This window comes from Centropristis striata, chromosome 11, assembly GCF_030273125.1.
Source record: "Centropristis striata isolate RG_2023a ecotype Rhode Island chromosome 11, C.striata_1.0, whole genome shotgun sequence".
Classification (NCBI taxonomy): Eukaryota; Metazoa; Chordata; class Actinopteri; order Perciformes; family Serranidae; genus Centropristis; species Centropristis striata.
In genome coordinates, this window is record NC_081527.1 from 22,973,751 (window position 1) to 22,997,808 (window position 24,058).

General features: G+C 38.1%; 1 protein-coding gene across 12 annotated transcripts in view; it reads right to left on the reverse strand.

Moving 5' to 3' along the window:
* Positions 1-24,058, reverse strand: part of dlg1b (discs large MAGUK scaffold protein 1b) — a 156,884-nt gene that overhangs the window by 58,250 nt on the left and 74,576 nt on the right. For 8 of the 12 annotated variants that reach the window (XM_059344347.1, XM_059344346.1, XM_059344344.1 and 5 more), the window contains one exon: positions 15,719-15,883. In XM_059344347.1, coding sequence (XP_059200330.1) covers positions 15,719-15,883 — 165 coding nt within the window. Of the gene's footprint in view, positions 1-9,731; positions 9,864-15,718; positions 15,884-24,058 lie in introns of all 12 variants that reach the window. The other 4 variants (XM_059344337.1, XM_059344348.1, XM_059344341.1 and 1 more) reach the window with 1 other exon arrangement.

A 24,058-nucleotide genomic window follows, 5' to 3' on the forward strand; every position in this document is an offset into this window, starting at 1 on the left:
GCTAAATATCGATACTTGGCAGCCATGAATCAATATTAGATGGCCACGCAAAATATCGCAATACTATACTGCATCGATTTTTTCCCCACCTCTTGTAAATATAACAAATAAAAGTTCAGTTCATGTTCTAATAACTAGTGTTGGTTTGTGATGAACATGAATCTCTCACAGCTGAATTACAGAACAAAATATCAACAGAATCTGATTCTTTGATCAGAAGCCTGAAGGAGAAACGTCAACTAGAACTCACATGATGCATTTCACTGACAGACATCCAATCACAGAGCCTCACTGATGCTGAGCTGCAGCTGAAGATGCTGTTTGAATCAGTTGGTAGGATTCAAGCTTTTATTGATTTATTTATAAAAATGAAGTGGTTTTTACTTGAGTTAACGCTCCAAAAATATAATAAGAAAATATTTTCCTTTTTGCTCATTAACCATCTGAACCCCAAACAAGCAGTTTTTAAGGACATTTTACTCTCTGTGTCCTCGTGTCAATCAGAACAACTCAAACTCATGTCTTTGTGCAGAATAACACAGTTAGAATGACGGAAATCAGAAAAAAAAATCTCTGATAAATTATTAAATATGAAGAGAGAGAGAAAAAGGCAAAAATATTCTGTGAGATTATAACGTTATACATTTGCAAGAAAAAGCCCAAATTAGATGAGATTAAAATGGGAAATTTACAATTAAAAACAAATATTCCATGGGCTAGTATGAGAAAAATATTCTATATTTTCTGATATTTAAAATTTTAAAAATATTGTAAAAAAGTTTTCTCCACATATTGTCATGCCTCTCCTCTCCTGGCCTCTCCTCTCTGCTCTGTGTAAACAGCCTCTCCTGTCCTCTCCTCTCTGCTCTGTAAATAGCCTCTCCTGTCCTCTCCTCTCTGCTCTGTGTAAATAGCCTCTCCTGTCCTCTCCTTTCTGCTCTGTGTAAACAGTCTCTCCTCTCTGCTCTGTGTAAACAGCCTCTCCTGTCCTCTCCTCTTTGCTCTGTGTAAACAGCCTCTCCTGTCCTCTCCTCTCTGCTCTGTGTAAACAGCCTCTCCTCTCTGCTCTGTGTAAACAGCCTCTCCTGTCATCTCCTCTTTGCTCTGTGTAAACAGCCTCTCCTGTCCTCTCCTCTCTGCTCTGTGTAAACAGCCTCTCCTGTCCTCTCCTCTTTGCTCTGTGTAAACAGCCTCTCCTGTCCTCTCCTCTCTGCTCTGTGTAAACAGCCTCTCCTGTCCTCTCCTCTCTGCTCTGTGTAAACAGCCTCTCCTGTCCTCTCCTCTCAGCTCTGTGTAAACAGCCTCTCCTGTCCTCTCCTCTCTGCTCTGTGTAAACAGCCTCTCCTGTCCTCTCCTCTCTGCTCTGTGCAAACGCTTTATTTTAAATGACACATGTAGAATAAAGAGATTCTAACACAAATATCAACATGTAACAAAAAATTTTGGTCACTTTTTATAGCGGAAACATTCTTAACTGATGATGTTTTCAAGGACCGTCGGAAAGTACAAACTCTGACGATGATGCCTGTTTTTATATTTTCTCTTTACGACAAAAGGAGGATTTTTGCTGATTTTTTAAAGAAAACTAACTTTTGGGGTTCAGAGGGTTAAAACAGAATCAGCAGCCTACATGGATGTGACCCTTGTGTGGGTGTCTCTTCTGTCCTCAGTGTAAACCTACATTCTGCTGCCAGTGTCTGTGTGCATGTATGTTAACGTGTGTGTGTGTTTGAGGCGGTGGGGTAGTGCTGCGTGTCAGGAGCCCCGCAGGTTGCTAGGCAACGCCAGGGAAGGCATGTGCTACTGCAGGGGTTCCTCACATCTGCACAGAGCATGATGCTGCTGCTGCTGTTTATGCAGGTAAATCTGTCCTCTCACGCCGCTCACGCAGCAGCAGCAGCAGCAGCAGCAGTAGAGCTTCATAAAGAATAAAAATAAATAAAAAAAGGAGAAGAAGCGAGCTGCACACAAACACAACAAACACACATAACGACTTCCAACGGGAACCAACGAGGGGGATCCCACAGCTGCTGAACGCTCTGGAACATTCAGTGTTTAGATCCAACAACCCCCCCCCCCCCCCCCCCCCCCCACACACACACACACACACACACACGGCCCTCATGTTTACATCTCTCCATCTCAGGCCGATAATGATGACGGTAAAAACAGAATGACTGACACTGTGCATGATGAGGGCGTTTTTTGTTTTTTCTAAGATCTGCGGTGCAGAAACCAGACCAGATGTGAAGGTTTCTGCATGAATCCTGATCCTGCACATGACGCAGCAGCAGCAGCAGCAGCAGCAGCAGAAGCAGCAGCAGCAGCTTCTCCTGTTGCAACTTCTCCACATCTGCCTCATCCAGCAGCGTCACAGCCATCCATCCATACATTCACACAGACACACGTTGTAGAAAAATGAGTCACGGTGCAGTTTGCAGCGCTGCAGCACCTCCCCCTACCTCTTCACCTTTATGATTTAATTCTTATGGGTGGAGGAGGAGGTGGTTGGGGGGGGGGGGGGGTGACCTACCAGTAGGCGCCGGTGGAGTCTCTTGGTTCTCCTCAGGGTGCCCATGATGCGGCGGCCCATCTTTTTGGCGTACCACACAGAGTTGAGCATGCTGCTTGTTGCTGCTGCTGCTGTGGTTGAGGAGGTGGAGGTGGTGTGTCGCCTCCTCCTCTGCGCCTCCTCTCGCTGCTGCTGCAGGCTGGCGGAGATGGTGGAAAGCAGACGATGGGAGAGGGAGGGGGGGCTTCACTCCACCTTGTGTCCCCCCCCTTCTCCTCTTCCTTCTCCTCTTCCTCCTCGCAGACACAAACAGGGAGGCTGCAGAGAAGGAGCAGAAGAGACGTGGCGAGGTCGTCCTCCTCCCGTCAGTCAGCAGACCGGAGCCGGGAAACGGCCGTCGTCACATTCAGTAATAAAAAAGGAGGAGAGGAGGCTCCGGGGGCGGGTGGAGCAGCCAGGGTGAGGGAGCATGGCGTCACAGGCGGAGAGAGAGAGCAGCCGGGCGGCCAGCCTCCGCCTGTCTGACACAGACAGCAACAACAGACTGCGGCTGACGAGAGCACGCCGACACAGTCACAGTGTTTAAAGAGAGAGAGCAGCCAGCCAGCAGGTTAGTCTGATCTCTCCTCCTCCTCCTGCGGCTGCTCCTCCTCCTCTTCTCTCTCTCCTCCTCGTCCACCTCCTGCTCCTCTTCTCTCGTCTCTCTCCTCCTCCTCTCCTCTCGCTGCTCCTCCTCCCTCTTCTCTCTGTCTTCCTCTTCTCTCTCCTCCTTGTCCTACTCCTGCTCCTCTTCTCTCTCTTCCTCCTCTTCCTCTCTCTCTCTCTCCCCTCTCCTCTTCTCTCTCTACTCCTCCTCCTGCTCCTCCTCCATCCAGCTGACCTCTGTCCTACTTCTCGCTCTGAGTGTCGTTCTGATCGTGAGTCAACAGCAGGGAAGTTGCTGAGTTGCGGTGATGGACAGCATGCTGAACTGTGATGTCGACTTTCCACTTTGTTTACGTGTTTTTGTTTACACGAGAATCTCACCAACATTTCAGACAAATGATGCCAGAGCTCACAGCAGGTTCACCCCAAACTCAAGAACTCAGCACAGTGCCAGCTGTTTTTTTTAAGTCTTTTAGTCTAAAAAAAAAGTTTTACAGTTTCATTTTTAACAGTGCCAACGCTTTAAAGAAAATATGTTACATTATTTTTTTTCAAATGTACAGCTAAAACCTTTTTTTTTAACAGTATCTAGGATTTTTTATTTTACAGTTACATTTCTTAAACCTGTTTAAATTTTTTTCATTTTACTGTTTAATTTCTTACAGCATTCTAAGCTTTTTAATTTTAAGGTTACATTTTTTACAGTGTTCTAAGATTATTTTTTTTACAACTGCATTTCTGCTAGCCTGGGTATACCCAGACTGCCTTGCACGCTTGAATTTCATTTCGAACCTCCATCCAGTCTGGCAACCAGGGTCGTTTCTTAGCCCTGTTTTAGGGAACCAATCACAGAACGGGGAGGGACGGTAAGACGATGACCCGTACTACTCGGCAGGCGGAAGCTTGTAGTTTTGTAGTTTTCTTACGGATCCAACATGGCTGCTGCAGACGCGAAACACTCTTTAGCTGTAGACGGCGTTTTAAATAGTTTAGAGCAAAAGTTGATTTTAAAAGAACAACGTTTGACTTTACACTCTCATCCAAAAAGGATGTTTTAGCCTTGCTTCCGACAGGATTTGGCCAAAGCCTAATCTACCAACTAGCCCCGCTACCGCTCGCTGCTGTAACGCCGGTGATCTGGCTACGAGCCGGGGGACAGCGGAGCCGTCAGAGACCCGCAGCAGCTCGTCTATTGACCATAAAATCAGTGGATGTGTGTGGCTGAATGACATGAGGGGGGATAAGGCGTAAAAATAAATAATCTTGCAGAAAGCGAGAACTGGAGAAGCAAAGCAGCAAGCAACACTCTCTCACACTCTCACACACACACACACTCTCTCTCTCTCTCACACACACACACACACACACACACACACACACACCAACACTGCCGGTAGACTGTGAGCAGCCAGAGTCAGAACATGCTGCAGAAAAAAAACGTTGCAGAAGCAGAATTGAGCATTTTAGTCTCAAAGTAGAGATGCTAGAGGGCTAGTCTGGCTATATAAACATCAATTTCTATGTAATGTAACTGGGCTTAGATAAGAAAATCAGCAAGGACTTTAAGTACAAAGGATCTGACCTGTAATCAATGATTTAATTTACATGTGTGTTTAAGTATTATTGTTGTGATATTCGTGTAGCTACATCATTTAAAGTTATATGTTAATCTTGCTTTATACAGACAGTCAGTCATACATGAAAACTAACTTTACTGACTTCTTTGATTTGATCACACAATGATTTTCATACAATATACTTTCAATTGGCTTTGAACAAGCAAAGGCCAATTACCGCCAATCACTATCTTGTCACACACACACACACACACACACACACACACACACACACACACACACACACACACACACATACACACACACACACACATCTTTCCCCTATTTTGTAAGCCTACACTGTAGATAATCTTAGATTAGAGTCTGTGTACCTCTATACTCCATAGATGTGCTTTTATTTGCTTTTACTTGTTTATTTAGAATAAACATCTTTCTGGAACATAAATGTTGTCTATTTAATGTTGTACACTGTGAATGATATGTCAACCTCTTCTATGAAAATAACTACAAATTCCCTTTCACTTCAAGAGCTTCTGTAGTTTTCTAGAACTGACGTTTATTATGAAAAAACATTTTCCTGGTATTGGTTTCTGGGAACAATCTTATAAATGTTGTGGATTGTGTCGTTTGAGCTATTGAGCTTTTTTTCTACATTTTTTACAACATGGTTTTTAAAAACGTTTTCAGTGTCTAGGTTAAAAAAATAAAAATGTACAGCTACTTTTATTTTAACAGCTTCTAAGCTTTATTTTAAACTTTAAATCTGCATTTTTACAGCATCTCAGCTTTTTATCTTTTTACAGCATCTAAGCTTTTTTATTTTGCAGCTATTTTTTTCCAACGTCCAAGCTTAATAAAAAATGTTTTACAGCTTTTTAAAAAGTAATTTACAGCTACAATTTTTTTTACAGCTTTTTCCCAAAAATCTTTTACTGCTACAACTTTTTACAGCGTGGTCTTTTAAAAAGTTTTTTTTTTTGGACACCTTTTTTTTTTTTTTACAGTGTCTAAGGTTTTTAATTTTTAGTTTTTTCACAGCGTTTAAGTTTTTTACATCTGCATTTTTTTTAAGGCATCTTAGCTTATTTTATAGCTACATTTTTTACACAGCTAAATTTTTATAATTTTAACAGCAATTTTTTTTTTATTTAAAGCTTCCATTTTTTTATTGAAGTCTGACTGGGAACAATCTAATAAATGTTGTGGATTGTGTTGTTTTAAAACTGTCAAACAACACCTGATATTCCTGCCTGGAATATTCAACCTTAATCTTCCATGATCTTCCTTGAAATTCCAGGACAGTCAGTCTGGAAGTCTGCTGGCTATAAATAGATCTGGCCCGTCCTCCCAGCATGCTTTGCTGCAGCCAAGATGAAATATAACCGAGATGAGACGATGGAGGAGAAGGAGCATTAGTGACGAGTCATTTCATGGCCTCCAAGTCCCCTTTGTCCCGGTGATAAATCTACATCGGATTGCCGGTAAACGTTTGTGTTGGGACGAACCCTCTTCTCTTCTCTCTCCTCCTCCACTCTCTCTCTCCTCCCCTACTCTCTCTCTCCTCCTCTTCTCTCTCCAGTTCCTCTTCTCTCTCCTCTTCTTCCTCGACTCACCCCTCTGCGACTCTCTCCTCGTCTTCTCTCCTCCTCTTCTGTCATCTCCGCTCTCTCCTTCTCCTCTTCTCCTCCTCCTCCTCTTCTCTCTTTTCCTCTTCTCTCTTTTCTCTCTCTCCTCCTATTCTTCTCCATCCTCCTATTCTCTCTCCACCTCTTCTCTCGTCTCTCTCCTCCTCTTCTCTCGTCTCTCTCCTCCTCTTCTCTTTCCTCCCCCTCCTCTCTCTCCACCTCCTCTTCTCTCATCTCTCTCCTCTTCCTCCCCCTCCTCTTCCTCCTCTACTCTCTCCTCTTCTCTCTCCACCTCCTCCTCCTCTACTCTCTCCTCCTATTCTTCTCCCTCCACCTCTTCTTTCTCCACCTCCCCTTCTCTCGTCTCTCTCCTCTTCCTCCCCCTCCTCTTCCTCCTCTACTCTCTCCTCTTCTCTCTCCACCTCCTCTCTCTCCACCTCCTCCTCCTCTACTCTCTCCTCCTATTCTTCTCCCTCCACCTCTTCTTTCTCCACCTCCTCTTCTCTCTTCCTCTTCCTCCTCTTCCTCCTCCCCCTCTTCTTCTTCTCCCTCCTCCTCTTCTCTCTCCTCCTCCTCCTCCGTCAAGATTTTCTTTGTGGGCATTCATCTCCTGTGTTGCCATGGTGCTGAGGAGAGGGAGAGGCAGAGGTAGAGGAGGAATAATAAAGGAGGAGTGTACAGTGCGTCCTCCAGCCGTCAGTGTCTCTGTGGGATGTGAGGATCCATTCATCGCTACTGCAGGAGGAGGAGACGCAGATCTGACTACCGACGTCATGACGGGGGCAGGGAGGAGGACGGGGGCGGAGACGGGAGTTGAAGGAGGGTCACTGTGAGCAGGAGGTCACTGCTCAGCTCAGATTTTCTAAAATCCAACCGGCCGTTTCACAATGTGTGAAACTTTTCAACGTTTCCTACCGTCAGCTTTCCTCTAAAGTTCTGCTTCAAAATCCAGTTTGTGTTTGATGATGACAGAACAAGTAAAACCGTAGATAAGAACAAATATATTACTATAAATATGTTATAAATGTTATATTTAAAGTTCTTCACTGAGCATGACGGTGTTCTGAAAGTAAAAAAACATCCAGTTCTCTCTCATTTGTTACTTTTACACATAAATCTGTCACTTTTCTTATAAATTTGTTTGTTTATTTTACTCGTGGGGTTTTTTTTCTCGTGGATTTGTAACATTTTTCAAATAAATTTGTGATTTCTTGTACCTTTTTAACTCTTTTCTCATAAATTTAAGATTTTTTCTCATAAATTTGATTTTTTTTTTGTAAATTTGAGATTTTTTTTCTCATGAACTTGTAACTTAGTCTCGTAAATTTGGATTTTTTTTTTTCTTGTAAATTTGAGATTTTTTTCTAACAAATTTTTGATTTTTATTCTTATAACTTTGCAACTTTTTTCTTGTAGGTTTGTAGTTTTTTCTCTTGTAAATCTGCCATTTTTCTCGTAATTTGAAATGTTTTTGTCATAAATTTGAGGGTTTTTTTCCTTGTGAATTTGAGGGCTTTTTTCCTCGTGAATTTGTTTTTTTCTTGCAAACGTTTTGATTTTATTCACTTGAATGTGTAAATTGTCTTCTCAATAACTTCACTTTAATGAGATGTTGGTGAGTTTTAAATCCTTGTTGACACTTTGTGTGTGTGTGTGTGTTTGTGTGTGTGTGTGTGTGTGCGTGTGTGCGTGCATTCTGCAGAGAACCAACTCTGAGAACCCAGACCCCCATTTAGAGGAGCAAAGTTCTTCTTTGGTCCACCAGAGTTGGTTTGATGGTTCACAGCAGAAACCAGACAGACCATCAGACAAACAGCACACAGAGAGTCCACAGAGTCTGAAGTCTGCTTACACTTTTTAAAAACCCAACACACAGAAAACACTCGCTGCAATATGATGAAACACACAAAAATCTCCTCTGAGACACATACGGAGTGCACTATGCCCTGGTGACGGACTGACAGGCAGGTAAAGTTCCTTTTCTGCCTTTAGTCGACTTTCTATCACAACAACAACAAACTCAACCAACAAGATAAAAATCATCCTTTAACCACTTTTATAAATGGTTTTCATTACCGGAGACACCTGCTGAATGTCAATATGACAGACAACCCCGACGAGAAAACATTTGAGAAATGTGATAATTTGCTTTCTTGTCAAACGGTGAGATCAAAACATGAAAAACACTGTTGTGTAAGTGTGGCAGCTTAGCTTAGCATGAGCAGGAAACAGCTAAATAACAACACAAAGAAAATAAAGTGTGAGCTGTACTTGTTATTTATCTGCTCCAGAGCAGCTAAATATTCATCATCGACACATCTAGTAGAGCAGAAAACAACCTGAAGCCTTTAAGACGGACTGAGGGCTGGGAAACACCAGGCCTGTGAAACTGTTTCATCTGAGTCTTTATCTTCAGAAAAATAAACTTTTCTGACAACAAAAGCTGCGACAATCAGCTGATTAACTGATTTAAAAAAAAAAAATTATATATCAACATTATTTCCCTGAAATCAACTGATTATTTTACAGGGTGCAGTTGCCAAAATAAAGTAAAATTACTTAAAAAAAAAACTTTTATTGCAAATATTAACCATATAATAAAAGTCGAAATCTGTAAATTTATATAATGGGATATTATAGATTATTTTACATTATTATTTAATTGCTTAATGGTCTTCAATGTTAAATTACAGTGAATTCTATGTTAAAAAAGTAGAAAAAATAAATACACATATTGCTGAATGTAAAATGAAGGTAACTTTCTGTGCTCTTAAAGTAAAACTTTAAATATAATGTAAATAAAATATATATTTTTTTTAACTTACCATCATCGTAAAGGGAAGTTTTTTTTAGTTTTTCAACAGAAACACATACATTATAAAATAATAAATTCTACAGACTTTTAAAGTATATTTACTGTATTTAAAAAAAAATATCTGTAAAATAAGTTGCAGTTATTTGATGGTACGCGTTTGAAAACTAACTAATTTTTTAAACAATTTTTTTTTACAATGTAGTCTAGCTTCTGAATTTCAAGTGGCAATTATTTTAATAATCAAATAATTATTTAAGGTTTTTTTTTTCAAAGCTAAAAAGTCAAACATTTGGGGGTTTCATGCTCCTTAAATATGAGAATTTGATGCTTTGTCATACGTGAGAATAACTCCTGCAAATAAACTTGTTAGAATAAACACATTAGAATAAACTCCTGCGAATAAACTTATGTCTAATAATGATTTTCCTGATTATTGTTCAGATAAAACGTCACACTGGACTCTGGGCACTTGAAAACATTAAAAAGGAGAAGCAGCCCTAATGTAAACAGCATAACTGTGTGTTATATTGTTGTTTATCCAGGCAGGGTTTGTTTACCTGGATCGGGGGGTAGGGGTTGGAGGAGCAGGAGGGGAGGGGGCTGTCCTCGCCGCGGGAATAGAGGGTGGAGGACGGGGAGGGGAGCTCCGGGAGGTGCTGTCCGTCAAAGATGCACTCCAGAGTCGCTACCTATGAATACAAGGAGGAGGAGGACAGACGGAGGCTCGCGAGGGTCAAAATACAGGAGACAGGTCATCCATAGAGAGAGAGAGAGAGAGAGAGAGAGAGAGAGAGAAAGAGAAAGAGAAAGAGAGAGAGAGAGAGAGAGAGAGAGAGAGAGAGAGAGAGAGAGAGAGAGAGGACAGGAAGTTCTGGTAGAATATTCTGCAATAAATATGTAACAAACTGGGTTTTTTTGTTTTTTTTGTTCCCATTTTCAGGCTCAAACCAACAGGCTGGAGGTCTAAACTTCTTCTCATGTTTTTAAAGATTCTTCCTTCCCGTTTATTTTTTTTCACTACATCAACTGCAATAACATCTCATCTATGAACATGTTCTACTCTCATTTACATCAAGTCTGCTCTTATTACCAGATATTTTCATCCATGTGTATATCCAGAACACACCTCTGAAAACTCTGAACTCTGCTCTGAAACATAAGCAGGGATTATAAAAGTTCTCCTACAGCTGAGGTAACCTCTGAACCCCAAAGAGACGTTTCAGGGCCTTTAAGCTTTTTACATCCTCCTCGTGTCATGTCGTGTCCTCGTGTCTCACTGCAGTTTATACAATCTATATAAATCCATAAGTCCTGCAGCTCTATGGAATCAGCACAATCAGAACAACTCAAACATGTCTTAGTGCAGAATAACACAGTTAGAATGACAGAAATCACATTCTCTGATTATTATTATTTTTAAATTAGAACAATATATAATTTATATATAATCACTTTTCCAAGTGTTCTGAAAGTAGTAAAACCAGTTTTCTCCACATATTGAAGTATTGTCATGTTTCCAGCCTCTCCTGTCCTCTCCTCTCTGCTCTGTGTAAACAGCCTCTCCTGTCCTCTCCTCTCTGCTCTGTGTAAACAGCCTCTCCTGTCCTCTCCTCTCTGCTCTGTGTAAACAGCCGCTCCTCTCCTCTCTGCTCTGTGTAAACAGCCTCTCCTGTCCTCTAAGAAACTAAGATCAACTGTGCGATTTTGGCATTTATTTTAAAAGAAACTTTAATTTTCAAACCCAGCAGCAGGTTGTGGGCTTCAGAGGGTGAACAGATCTACACATTACAAAATAAAATAAACAAATAAGATATAATCTAACGTCATGTAAAGACTGTACACCTCGTTAATGTCTGTTTTTTGTGTTTTTTATGTTTTTATATTTGAATTTAGATTCATTCAGTGTTGGTTTGAGTCTGAAAATGAAGAGAAACAGAGAATATCCTCAGAATTATTCAGCACACAAAAAGAGGCCAGATCCATATTTATAAAATAACAGAAAGGGAAAATCTTTTAAAGAAATAAAGGGACAGAAAGAAGAGACAGACAGAAGGACAGGAGTAGGAGGACGGAGGAGGAGACACTTGGACCCTGATGGGATGTGACACAGACAGACGGAGAGAGACGGAGGCTGCTATTGGACGGCTTGTGCCTCTGGTCCCACCCCCTGCTCAAACCTTTTCACATAGGCCTTCGGGTGATTGACAGGTGGAGCAGACTGCTGACATGCAGTGTGTACGTTTTAAAGTTATTTTGGTTTTCTGATATAACAAATACATTTAAGACTTCACAAATATGAGAGGAAATATTTAAAAATATATTTTATGGTCCGTGTGGAGAAGGGAGTTGGATTATTTTATTGTTTTTTACAACAGGATATTCAAAAAAATAACATTTTTGTAAAATAAATCATTAAATATTGTGAACTTTTGCACATTTCTGCACAAAATGAAAAAAGTCGAAAAATGTAAAATAAAAATATTTAACATGCTATGAAAAATGTGTTTAATATATATAATTTTGATATGAAAGAGGTTTACGAAGGTCAATTTAAAAAAATCCTTAAAATTACATGAAATGTGGACAAACATCTTTCTTTAAAGAAAGAGCTGTAGAATATAATAAGTTAAACTTTAACTTTAAAAATGTTTATAATGAAGCTGTTTTAAATTAAAGAGCTGTAGAAAACACTAATCAAATGTTTACATTTTTTTACATATTTTATAGCAACTTTTTACATATTTTATAGCAACTTTTCAACTTTTAAAGCACTTTATTATTTTTAAAAATGTTTTATAGGGAAAATTAAAAAGTATATAAGATAAATATGTATGAAACATTTTTAAAATGAAATGTCTGAAAAATATAAAAATGCAAAAAATACTAGAAGTTATGTACAACATATATTATTTCAAAACAAATAATTTTATACTATTTTTCTTTTTAATAATTTTTATACTAAATTTTAACACTTTGCATATTTATGCACCAAGGTGTACAAAATGAAAAAAATATGAGGAAAACACTATATAAATATGAACAATATACTATAATTTTTAAACAGATATATATTATAATCAAGATTAAAAAATGTTCCATAGAAAATAATAATAACAATAACAATAAATACCACAAAAAATATGTACAATCAATTCAAAATAAAAGTAGAAGAATATAAATATTTTTTTAAAATGGTTGTTTTATTAAATGTTTAATAGAGGTATTAGTCATGTGAGCCACAGGGGGGCAGCAGAGCGCCACCGGTGGTACCGGCGCGGTCTGAACACATCAGGCGTGGTTATGTGACCTCATGTCCTCCGTTACCATGACCACAGCAGCATGAAAATGTTCAGACCGCTGTGAATCATCAGATCTCACAGAACCTTTAATACAACTATTTTGTTTTCATTTTGTACCTAATTTATAAAATTTCTAGTTGGTTTTGAAACAAAAAACGAAACAAATGTTCATCACAGGTTCCAAAAGCATGAAGTGAAATCCTGAAATAACTAATTTTGCTTAACGACAATTTATTATCAACTTTAATAAAGTTCAGGGACTTTTAGTCTCAAACTCCAGAAAGAATCCTACATTTCCCACAAAGCAACTAATGCGTTCAGACAAACTGATTCAAGTGAACGAAAGTCAAGTGTCTGTTTAACAAACCTCACATGGATCATACACACACACACACACACACACACACACACACACATATATATATTAAAAAAAAAAATAATGATAAAAAAAAAATATATATATATATATAACATTCTTTACAAACCCACCAGAGGGTGAAAAGAAGCAAGAAGTCAAAAAGTGAAAGAAAATAAATGATAATCTTGAACTGTTCCCTCTGAATCTGAATCACATCGTGAGGTGCAGAAACAATCACAACTCTTCCTGATGAGTTCAAAGAACAATTCACTGAGAGGGAGTTCTGACTTTATAAAGTTTTAAGTTGCTAAAAAATCATGATTTTCTTTATTTTGTCACATAGAATAGTGAAAGGGTAGTTAAACAGAGCCTTTAAAAGTCACATTTATCTGATGATTTCATCACTTTATTACCAATTATTCTGTGTTCACATTTTGTTTTAGGGACGTTTTGGGTTTAAGAGGGTTCAACAGCAACCTGACTCATTGTGTGTGTGTGTGTGTGTGTGTGTGAGTGTGTGTTGGTGTGTGTGTGTGTGTGTGTGTGTGTGTGTGTGTGTGTGTGAGATGGGGACAGGTATGATGAGCAGGTTTGAGCCTCAGAGCTTCAAAAACACCACATATAGCAACACAGACACACAACATCCTCCATCTGACTGTGTGTGTGTGTGTGTGTGTGTGTGTGTGTGTGTGTGTGTGTGTGTCAGATGGTAAATCTATAGAAACAGATGAACAGAGACAGTGAAAGGGGAAACAGGCAGAACAACTTTACTGGCTTCACTTTTCTTTGTGTTGTGCAGATTTATGGCATCATACACACATAAAAACTTCCAAAAATAAGCCCAAATAAATAACATTTAATGCATACAGGTAATCAGACACAACATGCTGGTGTTAGTGTGTTTCTTATTGAGTCTCTTGACGTTAAAACTGAAGTTAAGACTCGTCCAAAAGTAAGAAAATGCTCAGAAAGCAGTGAAAAGTCAGCAAAAAGTTATTTATTTTCTGTTGTTTTTCCTTTATTATTTTATTTATATTAATTAATTAATTAATTAAAAAAACTAATTCAGAAATATTATTCCATTATTGTCAAGATATTGCATTAAGAATGTAGAAATAAGAACTCAATTGGCAGTTACTAGATTAAATGTATTTATTCTGCTTTTGCCTTCAGGATTAATTTATTATCACGTAAATTATTTAATATCAGTAATGCATAAAAAGTGTAAACGCCATAAAACATGTAACTTTCTTTTATTACATAAAATAACCATATAATGATCGTTGAAATCTGTAAAAACGTTTTACAGTATTATTTATTCTATCTACTATGTAAAATTACAAAAATATTTATCGCTTATTGCTGAAAACAAAATTAAGAAAATTTTCTGTTACAGTAAAAATTCACTGTAATGTTAAAGTAAAAAAGAACTTATCAGAAGTTATTCTAATTATATTTTTAATAGAGATATTTACTGTTTATTATCTGTATTTTTAAAGAAATTATCTGTAAAATAACTTTCTTTTTTTTTAACCGTTTTTTGATAGTGTGGGAACTTTTGCTGGCAGATTATTTTTCTTTAAAGTTGATTTTACAATGTGTACTCTCATTATAATCCTATCATATTATCATTTCAGTGGCATAAACTGAATTAAAAATTGCAATAATATATTTTATCATAATAACATAAATTGTCTAACACAATTAGTAATCGTGACAATGTTTGTTTTTATGAGATGAGTCATCTGAATACAATTCAGAATCTTAAATTATGTACTTTATGTATTTAATATTAAAATGAGACAATTTTCTACTTTTCATGTCAACTCTGTTTATGATGAACCTCAGTGCCAGTAAAGTGGATGAACAGATAAACAGAGAGACGGAAAGAGCGAGCGAGAACAAGAGAGAGCAAGAGAGAGCGAACGTGAGAGAGACAGAGAGAGAGAGAGAGCAAGAGTGAGAGACAAGAGAGCAAGGGCAAGAGAGAGAGAGAGAGGGAGCGAGAGAGCAGGAGAACAGGTGAGAGAGAGAGAGAGAGGGAGAGAGAGCGCAAGAGAGAGAATAAGAGAGAGAGGAGACAGCAAAAAAGAGCAAGACGGGAGAGAGAGAGAGTGAGCGAGAGAGAGACAGAGAGAGAGAGCAAGAGCGAGAGAAAGCAAGAGTGAGAGACAAGAGAGCGAGGGCAAGAGAGAGTGAGAGAGAGAGAGAAGAGAGAGGGAGCGAGAGAGCAGGAGAGCGAGAGAGCAGGAGAGAGAGAGAGAGAGAGGGGGAGAGAGAGCGCAAGAGAGAGAGAATAAGAGAGAGGAGACAGCAAGAAAGAGAGCAAGACGGGAGAGAGAGACACAGAGCGAACAGAAGCGAGACACAGAGAGAGAGACAGAGACAGCGAGAGAGAGTGAGAGCAGGAGAGTGAGAGAGAAAACGAGAGAGAGAGACAAAGTGAGAGAGAGCGAGAGAGAGCAGCAGTCTATGTTTCTGCCTGTCACACACTGAGAGACAGTGAGTGACACACAGCTGTTTGTTTTGTTTTTATTTTGTCTTTCTTCTTCTTTGCTGGGACGGTTAGATTGTATGAATGATCAATTGATTGTAATTCAATGACTGTAAATATTGCTTTCTTTTATTGTTATTGGTTTTTCTTTTCTTAATTCCTTTAAAATGAATGATAGAATTATAATAATTTATTGTAAATATTGCTTTCCTTACTGTTATCTTTTTTTTCTGACGCTTGCTTTGGCAATATGTACAGTGTTACATCATGCCAATGAAGCCAATTGAATTGAATTGAGAGCGAGAGAGGGCACAAGAGAGAGAGCGAGAGAGAGAGCGAAAGCGAGCGAGAGAGCGAGCGAGAGAGCGAGCGAGGTCTGGCTCAGCGTCCTACCTTCATGGGCGAGATGTGGGCATGGGTGACGTATCCGTGCACGTTCTCGATCTGGGAAAGGTTCTTCTCTGCTACCTGGACCAGCTCCGGCCCCCCTGCCTCCTCCGTCAGCTGGGGGGAGCTCTGGTCCTGGGGGGACGAGTCCTCATCGTTGTGCCTGTACTTCTGGAACAGAAACAAAAACAAACTGTCAGATCAAACCGGCGCAACTTAAATGATCTCCTGATGCTGTCATTGAAGGTGTCTCTGTTTCATTTGATGGTTCAGTAGGAACGTGAGATTACTGTCAGGTCGTAGAGGAGTCTGAAGCCATCTGCAGTAATTATCTACCAGGAATCTGAATTTAATTACTGCAGGATTACATTAATGTTAAGAACAGAAGCTGCAGATTAAAAACAGGATGGCAGATTATTCTGATTATTAACTCAAGGAGTTAAACTGTCCACTGGAACACTCTGAAGGGTTTGAAAGACGTAATCAATGACATAAATATGTTGGTTTACGGAGAGAAGGAGAGAGAGAGAGAGCGAGAGGGAGAGCACACTTCCTCACCAAATGTAAAAAATATAAACTAATTAGAGAAACATATTTCCAAAAATTTTAATCTGTCAAATATTTTTTTTTAAATGGTCAGATGGTCAAAAACTGACGTTCCTCCTCGGGGAAGAGTCACAGAGCTGTAGACTAGCAGCACTCTATGTTTCTGCCTGTCACACACTGAGACAGCGAGAGACCCACAGCTGTTGGTTGCTTTGTTTTTATTTTTTTTCTTTCTTCTTCTTTGCTGGGACGGTTAGATTGTATGAATGATCAATTGATTGTAATTCAATGATTGTAAATATTGCTTTCCTTACTGTTATCTTTTTTTTTCTGACGCTTGCTTTGGCAATATGTACAGTGTTACGTCATGCCAATAAAGCCAATTGAACTGAACTGAATTGAATTGAGAGCATGAGAGAGACTGAGAAAGAGAGCGAGCGAGAGAGAGAGGGAGAGAGCAAGAGAGCGAGAAAACGAGAGAGCAAGCGAGAGAGAGCGAGAGAGGGAGAGCAAGAAAGCGAGGGAGAGGATGAGTGAGAGAGAGTGAAGGAGAGAGCAAGAGAGTGAGCGAGAGAGAGCAAGAGTGCGCGAGAGAGGATAGGAAACAAAAACTGCAACTTTTTTTTACAACAGTTAAAAAAAAAAAAGTTATTTTACGGATAATTTTTCTTCAATATGATGGCAAGTGTTTGTGTTTGGCAGTTTTTGTTGCCAGAATTTTCACTTTTTTACGATTTATTTTGTTTAATTAAAAGTGTAACTGTAAAAAAACAAGAAAGTTTCATACCATTCAAGAACATTAAGCAATTAAGTTATAAAGTGAAAAAATGTAAATTTCACGTTATTTTAATTAATTTTTTTTGTTTTTTATGGCATTTGCACCAAAAACAATAAAAACCCTGTAAAATTAAACATTAAATATCTCTAAAATTCTACTTTTTATAGTGCACCCATTCAAAAACCAATAAATATTCCCATTTGAATGTGAAAAAAAATATTATTAAAATATAAATAATATATTAAAATATCCTCCTATAAGATATTTTATTTATCTTTGTAAGTAAAAAAAACAACAACAAAAAAAACATGAAAATGTCCCATTATATTAATTTACAAATTTAAACATTTATTTTATGGTAAATATTTAAAAAACAATAATTTATTTTTTATGGCATTGGCAAAGGAAAAACCCTGTAAAATAATACAGTAAATATCTCTAAATCCTTTCCTTTATGTGCATCCATTCAAAAAGCAATAAATATTCCCATTTGAAGGTACAAACCCCCCCCTTAATATTAAAATATAAATAATATATTAAAATATCCTAATAGATATTACATTTCTCTTCATTGGTAACATTTGTTGGCATTGAAACATTTATATGGAAACATTTATATGGTAATATTTCTAATAATAATAATAATTAATTTTTTTATGGCGTCTGCTCAAGAAAAAACCTGTAAAATAATAAATAATAAATAGTTTTGTCATGCAGACTATTGTTATGGTGACAGGTCTAAGTGATGCATTTATCTGATTTATTTCTATTTATTGGATTCTTTATTTATCTGCAGCTGCTCTCTCAGATCTGCTGCAGACTTGAAGGAAACTGTTGTTGGTGTGCAGAAACACACATGAGCAGATGGAGGAGCATCAGGAGGCTGCAGGCGGAGAGTTGTCACGACAACAACAAGGCTGAAGCCCAGGATGGCCGACAGAGGGCAGGAAGCGTTACAGGTCTGAGAGCTGTCACATTAACATTTAAAAGAGACGGCGATGTGAACGACCGTGGGATCGTCCTGTGAACGCATCACAGAGCATCACAGAGCCCATTCACTGTGGAAACGTGGACGGCACAGTCAGCCTCCTACTCCTCCTCCTCCTCCTCGACAGCAATCACAGAAACGAGGAGGAGGAGGAGGAGGAGGAGGCACAGCGCCGACTCCTAGCTGCTAAAATCTGCTATAAATAGGAGCATCAGCACGGAGCGGATGTAGCAGGATGTTCAGATAGATAGAGAGAGAGAGTGAGAGAGAGAGGAGGAGAAGGAAGAGAGGGGATGAGGAGGAGGAGGAGAAAGAGAGAGAGAGAAAGAGAGAGTGGAGGAGAGAGAGACAGAGGAGACAGTAGAGAGAAGGAGAGAGAGAAATACAGAGAGAGAAAGAGAGAGAGGAGGATGAAGGAGGATGAGAAAAGGGGAGGAAGAGGAAGAGAAAGAGACAGAGGAGGAGGAGGAGAGAGAGATGAGGAAGAAGAGAGAGAGATAGAGAGAGGAACAGAGTGAGAGAAAGAGAGAGAAGGAGGAGATGGAGGAAGATGAGGAGGAGGAATAGGAGGGGAGAGAGGAGGAGGAAGAGGAAGAGAGAGAAAAGAGGAGAAGAAAGAGAGAGAGAGAGAGGAGAGGAAGAGAGGAGGAGGGAGAGGAGGATGAAGAGGAGAGAGGAGGAGGAGAGGAAGAGAGGAGGAAGAGAGGAGGAGGGAGAGGAGGATGAAGAGGAGGGGGAGGAGGAGAGAGGAGGAGGAGGGTTTCTGGATGATTCAGGGATGTGATGAAGAGGAACACATGATGAAGGAGAGGTGTAAGATCCCTCCACAGTCTCACTGTTGTCTCAGGATAATAAAACGTTTATGGAAATTTTCTTATTATCAAATTATAACTCACTCAAATGTCAAAAAGCGCACTTTGCCCTGGTGACGGACTGACAGGCAGGTTGAATTTACAGCTTTGTTAGTCCACAGAGAGAGAGAAAGGTACTGGAATTGGTTTAAATGTACCCAAAAGGTGCCCAACCCTGATCACAATACAGTAATTTTCTGTAAAAACAATTAAGAAATTATTTGTACCATTCTTCATCAACAATAATGTTTAGCAAACATCTTCAGTTAGACTGAACACACAAATTCTGGACTGACTCGTTTTAATTCAAACGGACTCATGTGCAAACACCTGCTGGTAGAATCCGAACAGTTCAGACTGGACTACAGATTATACAGTCATGGAAAAAATATTAGACCACCCTTGTTTTCTTCAGTTTCTTGCTCATTTTGTAAGAGCTGATATCTTGACATTTTCCATGGTTTTCTTGATAATGATTTTGGTTATTATCAAGAAAACCGTAGAAAATGTTGAGATATCAGCTCTTAAATTAAACTCTTATCAGCTGTTTTTGTCGTTACCATAATATTTGTCCAAACAAATGTACCTTCAGTTGTACCAGCCATTAAAAAGAGCAAGAAACTGAAGAAAAAGGGTGGTCTAATAATTTTATATTAGACCATATATTTTTTCAATATCAAAAAGGACACTTATGCAACAAAAATGATAATTCCCATCCAATATCTTGAATCAGTGAAAATAATCAATAATCCGTTTGCCAAGTTCCTCCCCCTAACACCCCTCGTCCAATCATACCTTAGCAACCGTTACTAAGAGAAGAAGCTCCGTCAAGCTTTGAGCTCTGAGTAAAAAGGTGAACTGGTCTGACAGCAGGTACCTCAGAGTTCAGAGGGAGCGATTTTTACCCTTTTCCGAACTCAAAAACAAGAGGAAGAGCCCACTCCAACTTAATATCATGAAGATCAACCGTGAAAAGATGTCAGCCAACTTGTATGTAATAAAATTTAGTCACCTGAAGCACAAAGATTTTTTGTGCACAACTACAAAAAAAAGAAAACACAGCGTAACTTGTAAATTCTGCCAAGCAACGCTAACTGAGATGGCTGGGATTGGTCTTGGTCTTGTCTCGGTCTCAACCCCTCAAAGTCTTGGTCTTGTCTCGGTCTCAATACACTGTGGTCTTGGTATTGACTTGGTCTCGGTTTAGGTGATCTTGACTACAACACTGGAAGCTTGACGGACATAGCAACAGTAACTAAGGGGGCGGAGCTTTTGCGAACGGTCAATTAAAATATAACGAAACTGTATCCCAAATCAGACACCGTTCGGATAAGAATCTAGTCTCACATTAACTACTACTATAAATTATTACATCATGCTTCCAATTAATTAAAAGGTGTGAAACTAGAATCTGACTTCTAACGCTGGTGAATTAGCCGTGCGCTAACTGTATCCTAAATCGTACACTTTTATCTCCTCGCTGTGAAACATTTGGGGCTGCTTAGTTTATCGGGGGAAATTGGATGTTTCTGGGTAATCCAAATAAAAATCACCGTTATCATCAAACACCCGGACCATACTTCTGTCCTTCACAATAAAATACAGTACAGTAAAGATACAGATGTACTTTTTAGTAGGGATGGGCGATATATCGATATTAAAAAACAAAATCGATATATTTTTTAATGCGATATGGAACTAGACCATATTGCATATATCGATATAGTTCAAAAATGTTTTCCTTTATATATAAATGCTGCCCTTAGTAGAGTTCGTCATATTTAGTTCTTTTGTAATGTTAGTTATTCTTTTCTAATATAAATATTTTATTTCATAGGATATTTTTATTTAAATGTTCACTTTATGGAGCTTTGATTTAAATAAAAAAGGTTATGTTCACTGAAATAAACGGTTTCAATAAAACTACTTGTGACATGTCAGATTTGGCTTTGACTTTGACTGAACATTTGCTCTCACGATGCGATAAAAATATCAGGATATATATTGTAATTCAATATTCAGCCTAAATATATCGGGATATGACTTTTGGTCCTTGTCGGACTGTACTTCTGTCCTTAACAATAAAATATAGTACAGTAAAAATACAGATGTTCTTTTAAGATAGTTGCCTGAGTGTCGCCCGAGCGTTCTTACTGCTTTCTCTCATTAGATTTACTTTCATATTGTAATTAGACGTGTAAATCTCCATGTACATCAATGAAATTTCACACATAGATTGTTAAATATGTATAAATCAATTATACCTACACTGGTGGTAGCGATCTTATTCAAAATGACCGCGAAAACACCAGAAAGTGCAGCACTGCAGATGTGTCCGATTTGGGATACAGTCTCTATATATTTCTGCTAATGTTTAGATTAGATATTACTACCTTCATAAAGACGACAGAACTCAAGCCACATTATCAGATTCACACAGCAGCTGAGACAGTGAGAGAGCCAAGACTCTCTCATAGACCACGTATGGGCGGATAGAGAAGCCGCTTATAGCACAATACAGAAGAGACTGCAGACCGCCCACACACACACACACACACACACACAGTATTCTGGTCCTGGCGGTCTGAAGGCTCAGATCCACTACAGTCCGCCTACAGGATCTGTGAATCTGAGCCTCAGTTTGAGTTATTTCACCTGATTCAAACACTAAAGAGGATAAAGTGAATCATCGATCACCTCTGTGTGTGTGTGTGTGTGTGTGTGTGTGTGTGTGTGTGTGTGTAAAGTGCTTGTTCATCACAGAATAAATTATTTCTGCTGTAAAGACGACAGTGTGGGATTTTATCTTCTGACTGACAACACAAACTGAGCTCATTTATCATTTATAATAAATATTTTTTACAGGACAGGAAGTGATGTCTGGGTGATTTAAAAAGGGGTAACAGAGATTTATTTTATTATGCACTATTTATTTAAATGGTCAGCTGTTGACTCATTCAGAACACATACTAATGTTTTTTTTAGATAATTATTTAGATTTTTATTTAAATATGCATTTTCTATTGATAATGAACCAACAATAATGAGGTTTATTTAGCTAATTCATTTTATATATTCTTTATTTAAATGTCTACAGTTGACTGACACTGAACATGCACTACTGTTTAGGTAGATAAATATTTACATTTTTATTTAAATGTGCAGTAATTATTGATAATGAACATACAATACTGAGGTTTATTGAGCTAATTTGTTTTTAGTCTCTTTAAATATTCAGCACTTGATGACATATAGTAGTGTTGTTTTAGATTTTTTTTTTATTAATTCCTTATTCAAATTGTCAACACTGAGCATAAAGTCCTGAGGCTTATTTAGCTAAATATATATTTTTTATAGTATTTTCAAAATATCGTGCAACAGATTTTTCTTTTATTTATTCTTTATTTAAATTTACAGCAATAAACTGACACTGAGCACACTGTCCTGATGTAGATTGGGCTAGTTTTTATTATTTATTTATCCTTTATTAAAATGGGCATTAAATGGCTGATCAACATACAAAACTGATGTTTACCTAGCAAAATATATTTTTTAATGTTTTTATTTAAATGATCAGCAGTTGACTGTTTTTCAACATGCATTGATGTTTATTTAGCTTTTATAAATTAATTAATTTTATAGTCAGCAACTGACAAATACTGGACATTAGTAGTGATGTTTATTTATTTATTTTTAGCTATTTATTGTATTGCAATTGACTGATACTGTTAATCAAACACTGATGATAATTCAGCTAAATATTTTTAATTTGATTTATTTTTATTTCAATTTTTACAGTGGACTGACACTGAACATACACCGTTTTTTTTGGATTTTCTGTTTAAAAAAATGCATTATTAAAAGAGTCAACAACTGACATCAGCTGGACATAAGCAGTGATATATTTATTTCATTGTAATTGACTGATACTGTTAATCAAACACTGATGATAATTTAGCTAAACATTTGTTTTATTTTTTTATTTAAATGTCTGCAGCTGACTGACACTGAACAGATGCTGATGTTAGTTTTAATTTTAGCATTAATTTTTTTACTAATACCAAACATACAGTACTGACGTTTAATTCACAATTTATATTAATTTATTCTTTATTTTCTGTTTTTATTTCTAGAATTGGTTGACAAAGTGACACATGTACATTTACTGTATAATAATGCTAAATATTATATTTGTTCTGGAGAACTGCGCTCTGTTGAGTCACTTCAGCAAAACTGGAACATAAAACTATTTATTTCCATCCCAGCTCAGAAATGTACAGTCACTATATTGATTATTGGTGAATATTTCTCCTCTAAAACTGGTGTCAACCTCAATATTCTGATATATGTAATATAGAACAGTGTGTAGTTTTACTTTAGACAGTTGGAGGTTTCAGATCAGATCCTGGGTCAGTCCAGATGAATATAAACGTACTGTGAGTGCGTAGCGAGTTCATGTGGAGCAGCTGCTCACTAAACTCTTCACGGCTCCACCACTGATAACTTCCGGCACAATCCATTGATCGCTGTGGTGCGAGGGTCGATGCAGCGGATCAATGAGGCTTAATTAAGACTGGTGGCGTTGATGGAACACCACAGAGCCGAGAAACAGACGCCGTTTACATCCGGACAAACGTCGCTCAGCGACTTTAAGATCCAGCAGATTAACGACAGACACCAATCACACGCTGAGCCAGGAGGCAGCATCTGGGCCCCAAGGGTCAGAGGTCAACACGGGGCTCAACACCATCACCAACCCCATCACATCACTCCGACCAATCAGAGCCAGGAGGCAAAGGGTCAGCTGGGAGGGTCAATCAGAGGGTAGAGGAGGCTCCTGAGAGGTGATAATAAATCGGCCTGTCACCATAACACATTTTTTAGGACAATATATTTTCCCAGAAACTATCACGATAAACGATAGTATTAGTATTAGTATTAAGTAATGAATTTTTAAATCTCAAGAATATTAAACATTGGAATTGAAATGTGGAAAATAAATATTCAAACATCCTAGATAAATAAAACATAAATAAACGACTATCAAAACAAATAAAAAAGACTCTCTGGCTCTGTTAACAGAAATTGCACTGAGATAAATATTATATTATTACATATTATAAATAATATATAAACAGCTGTTACGGAGATTTTTTCGGCAATTCCTACTGCCTGTCAAACAT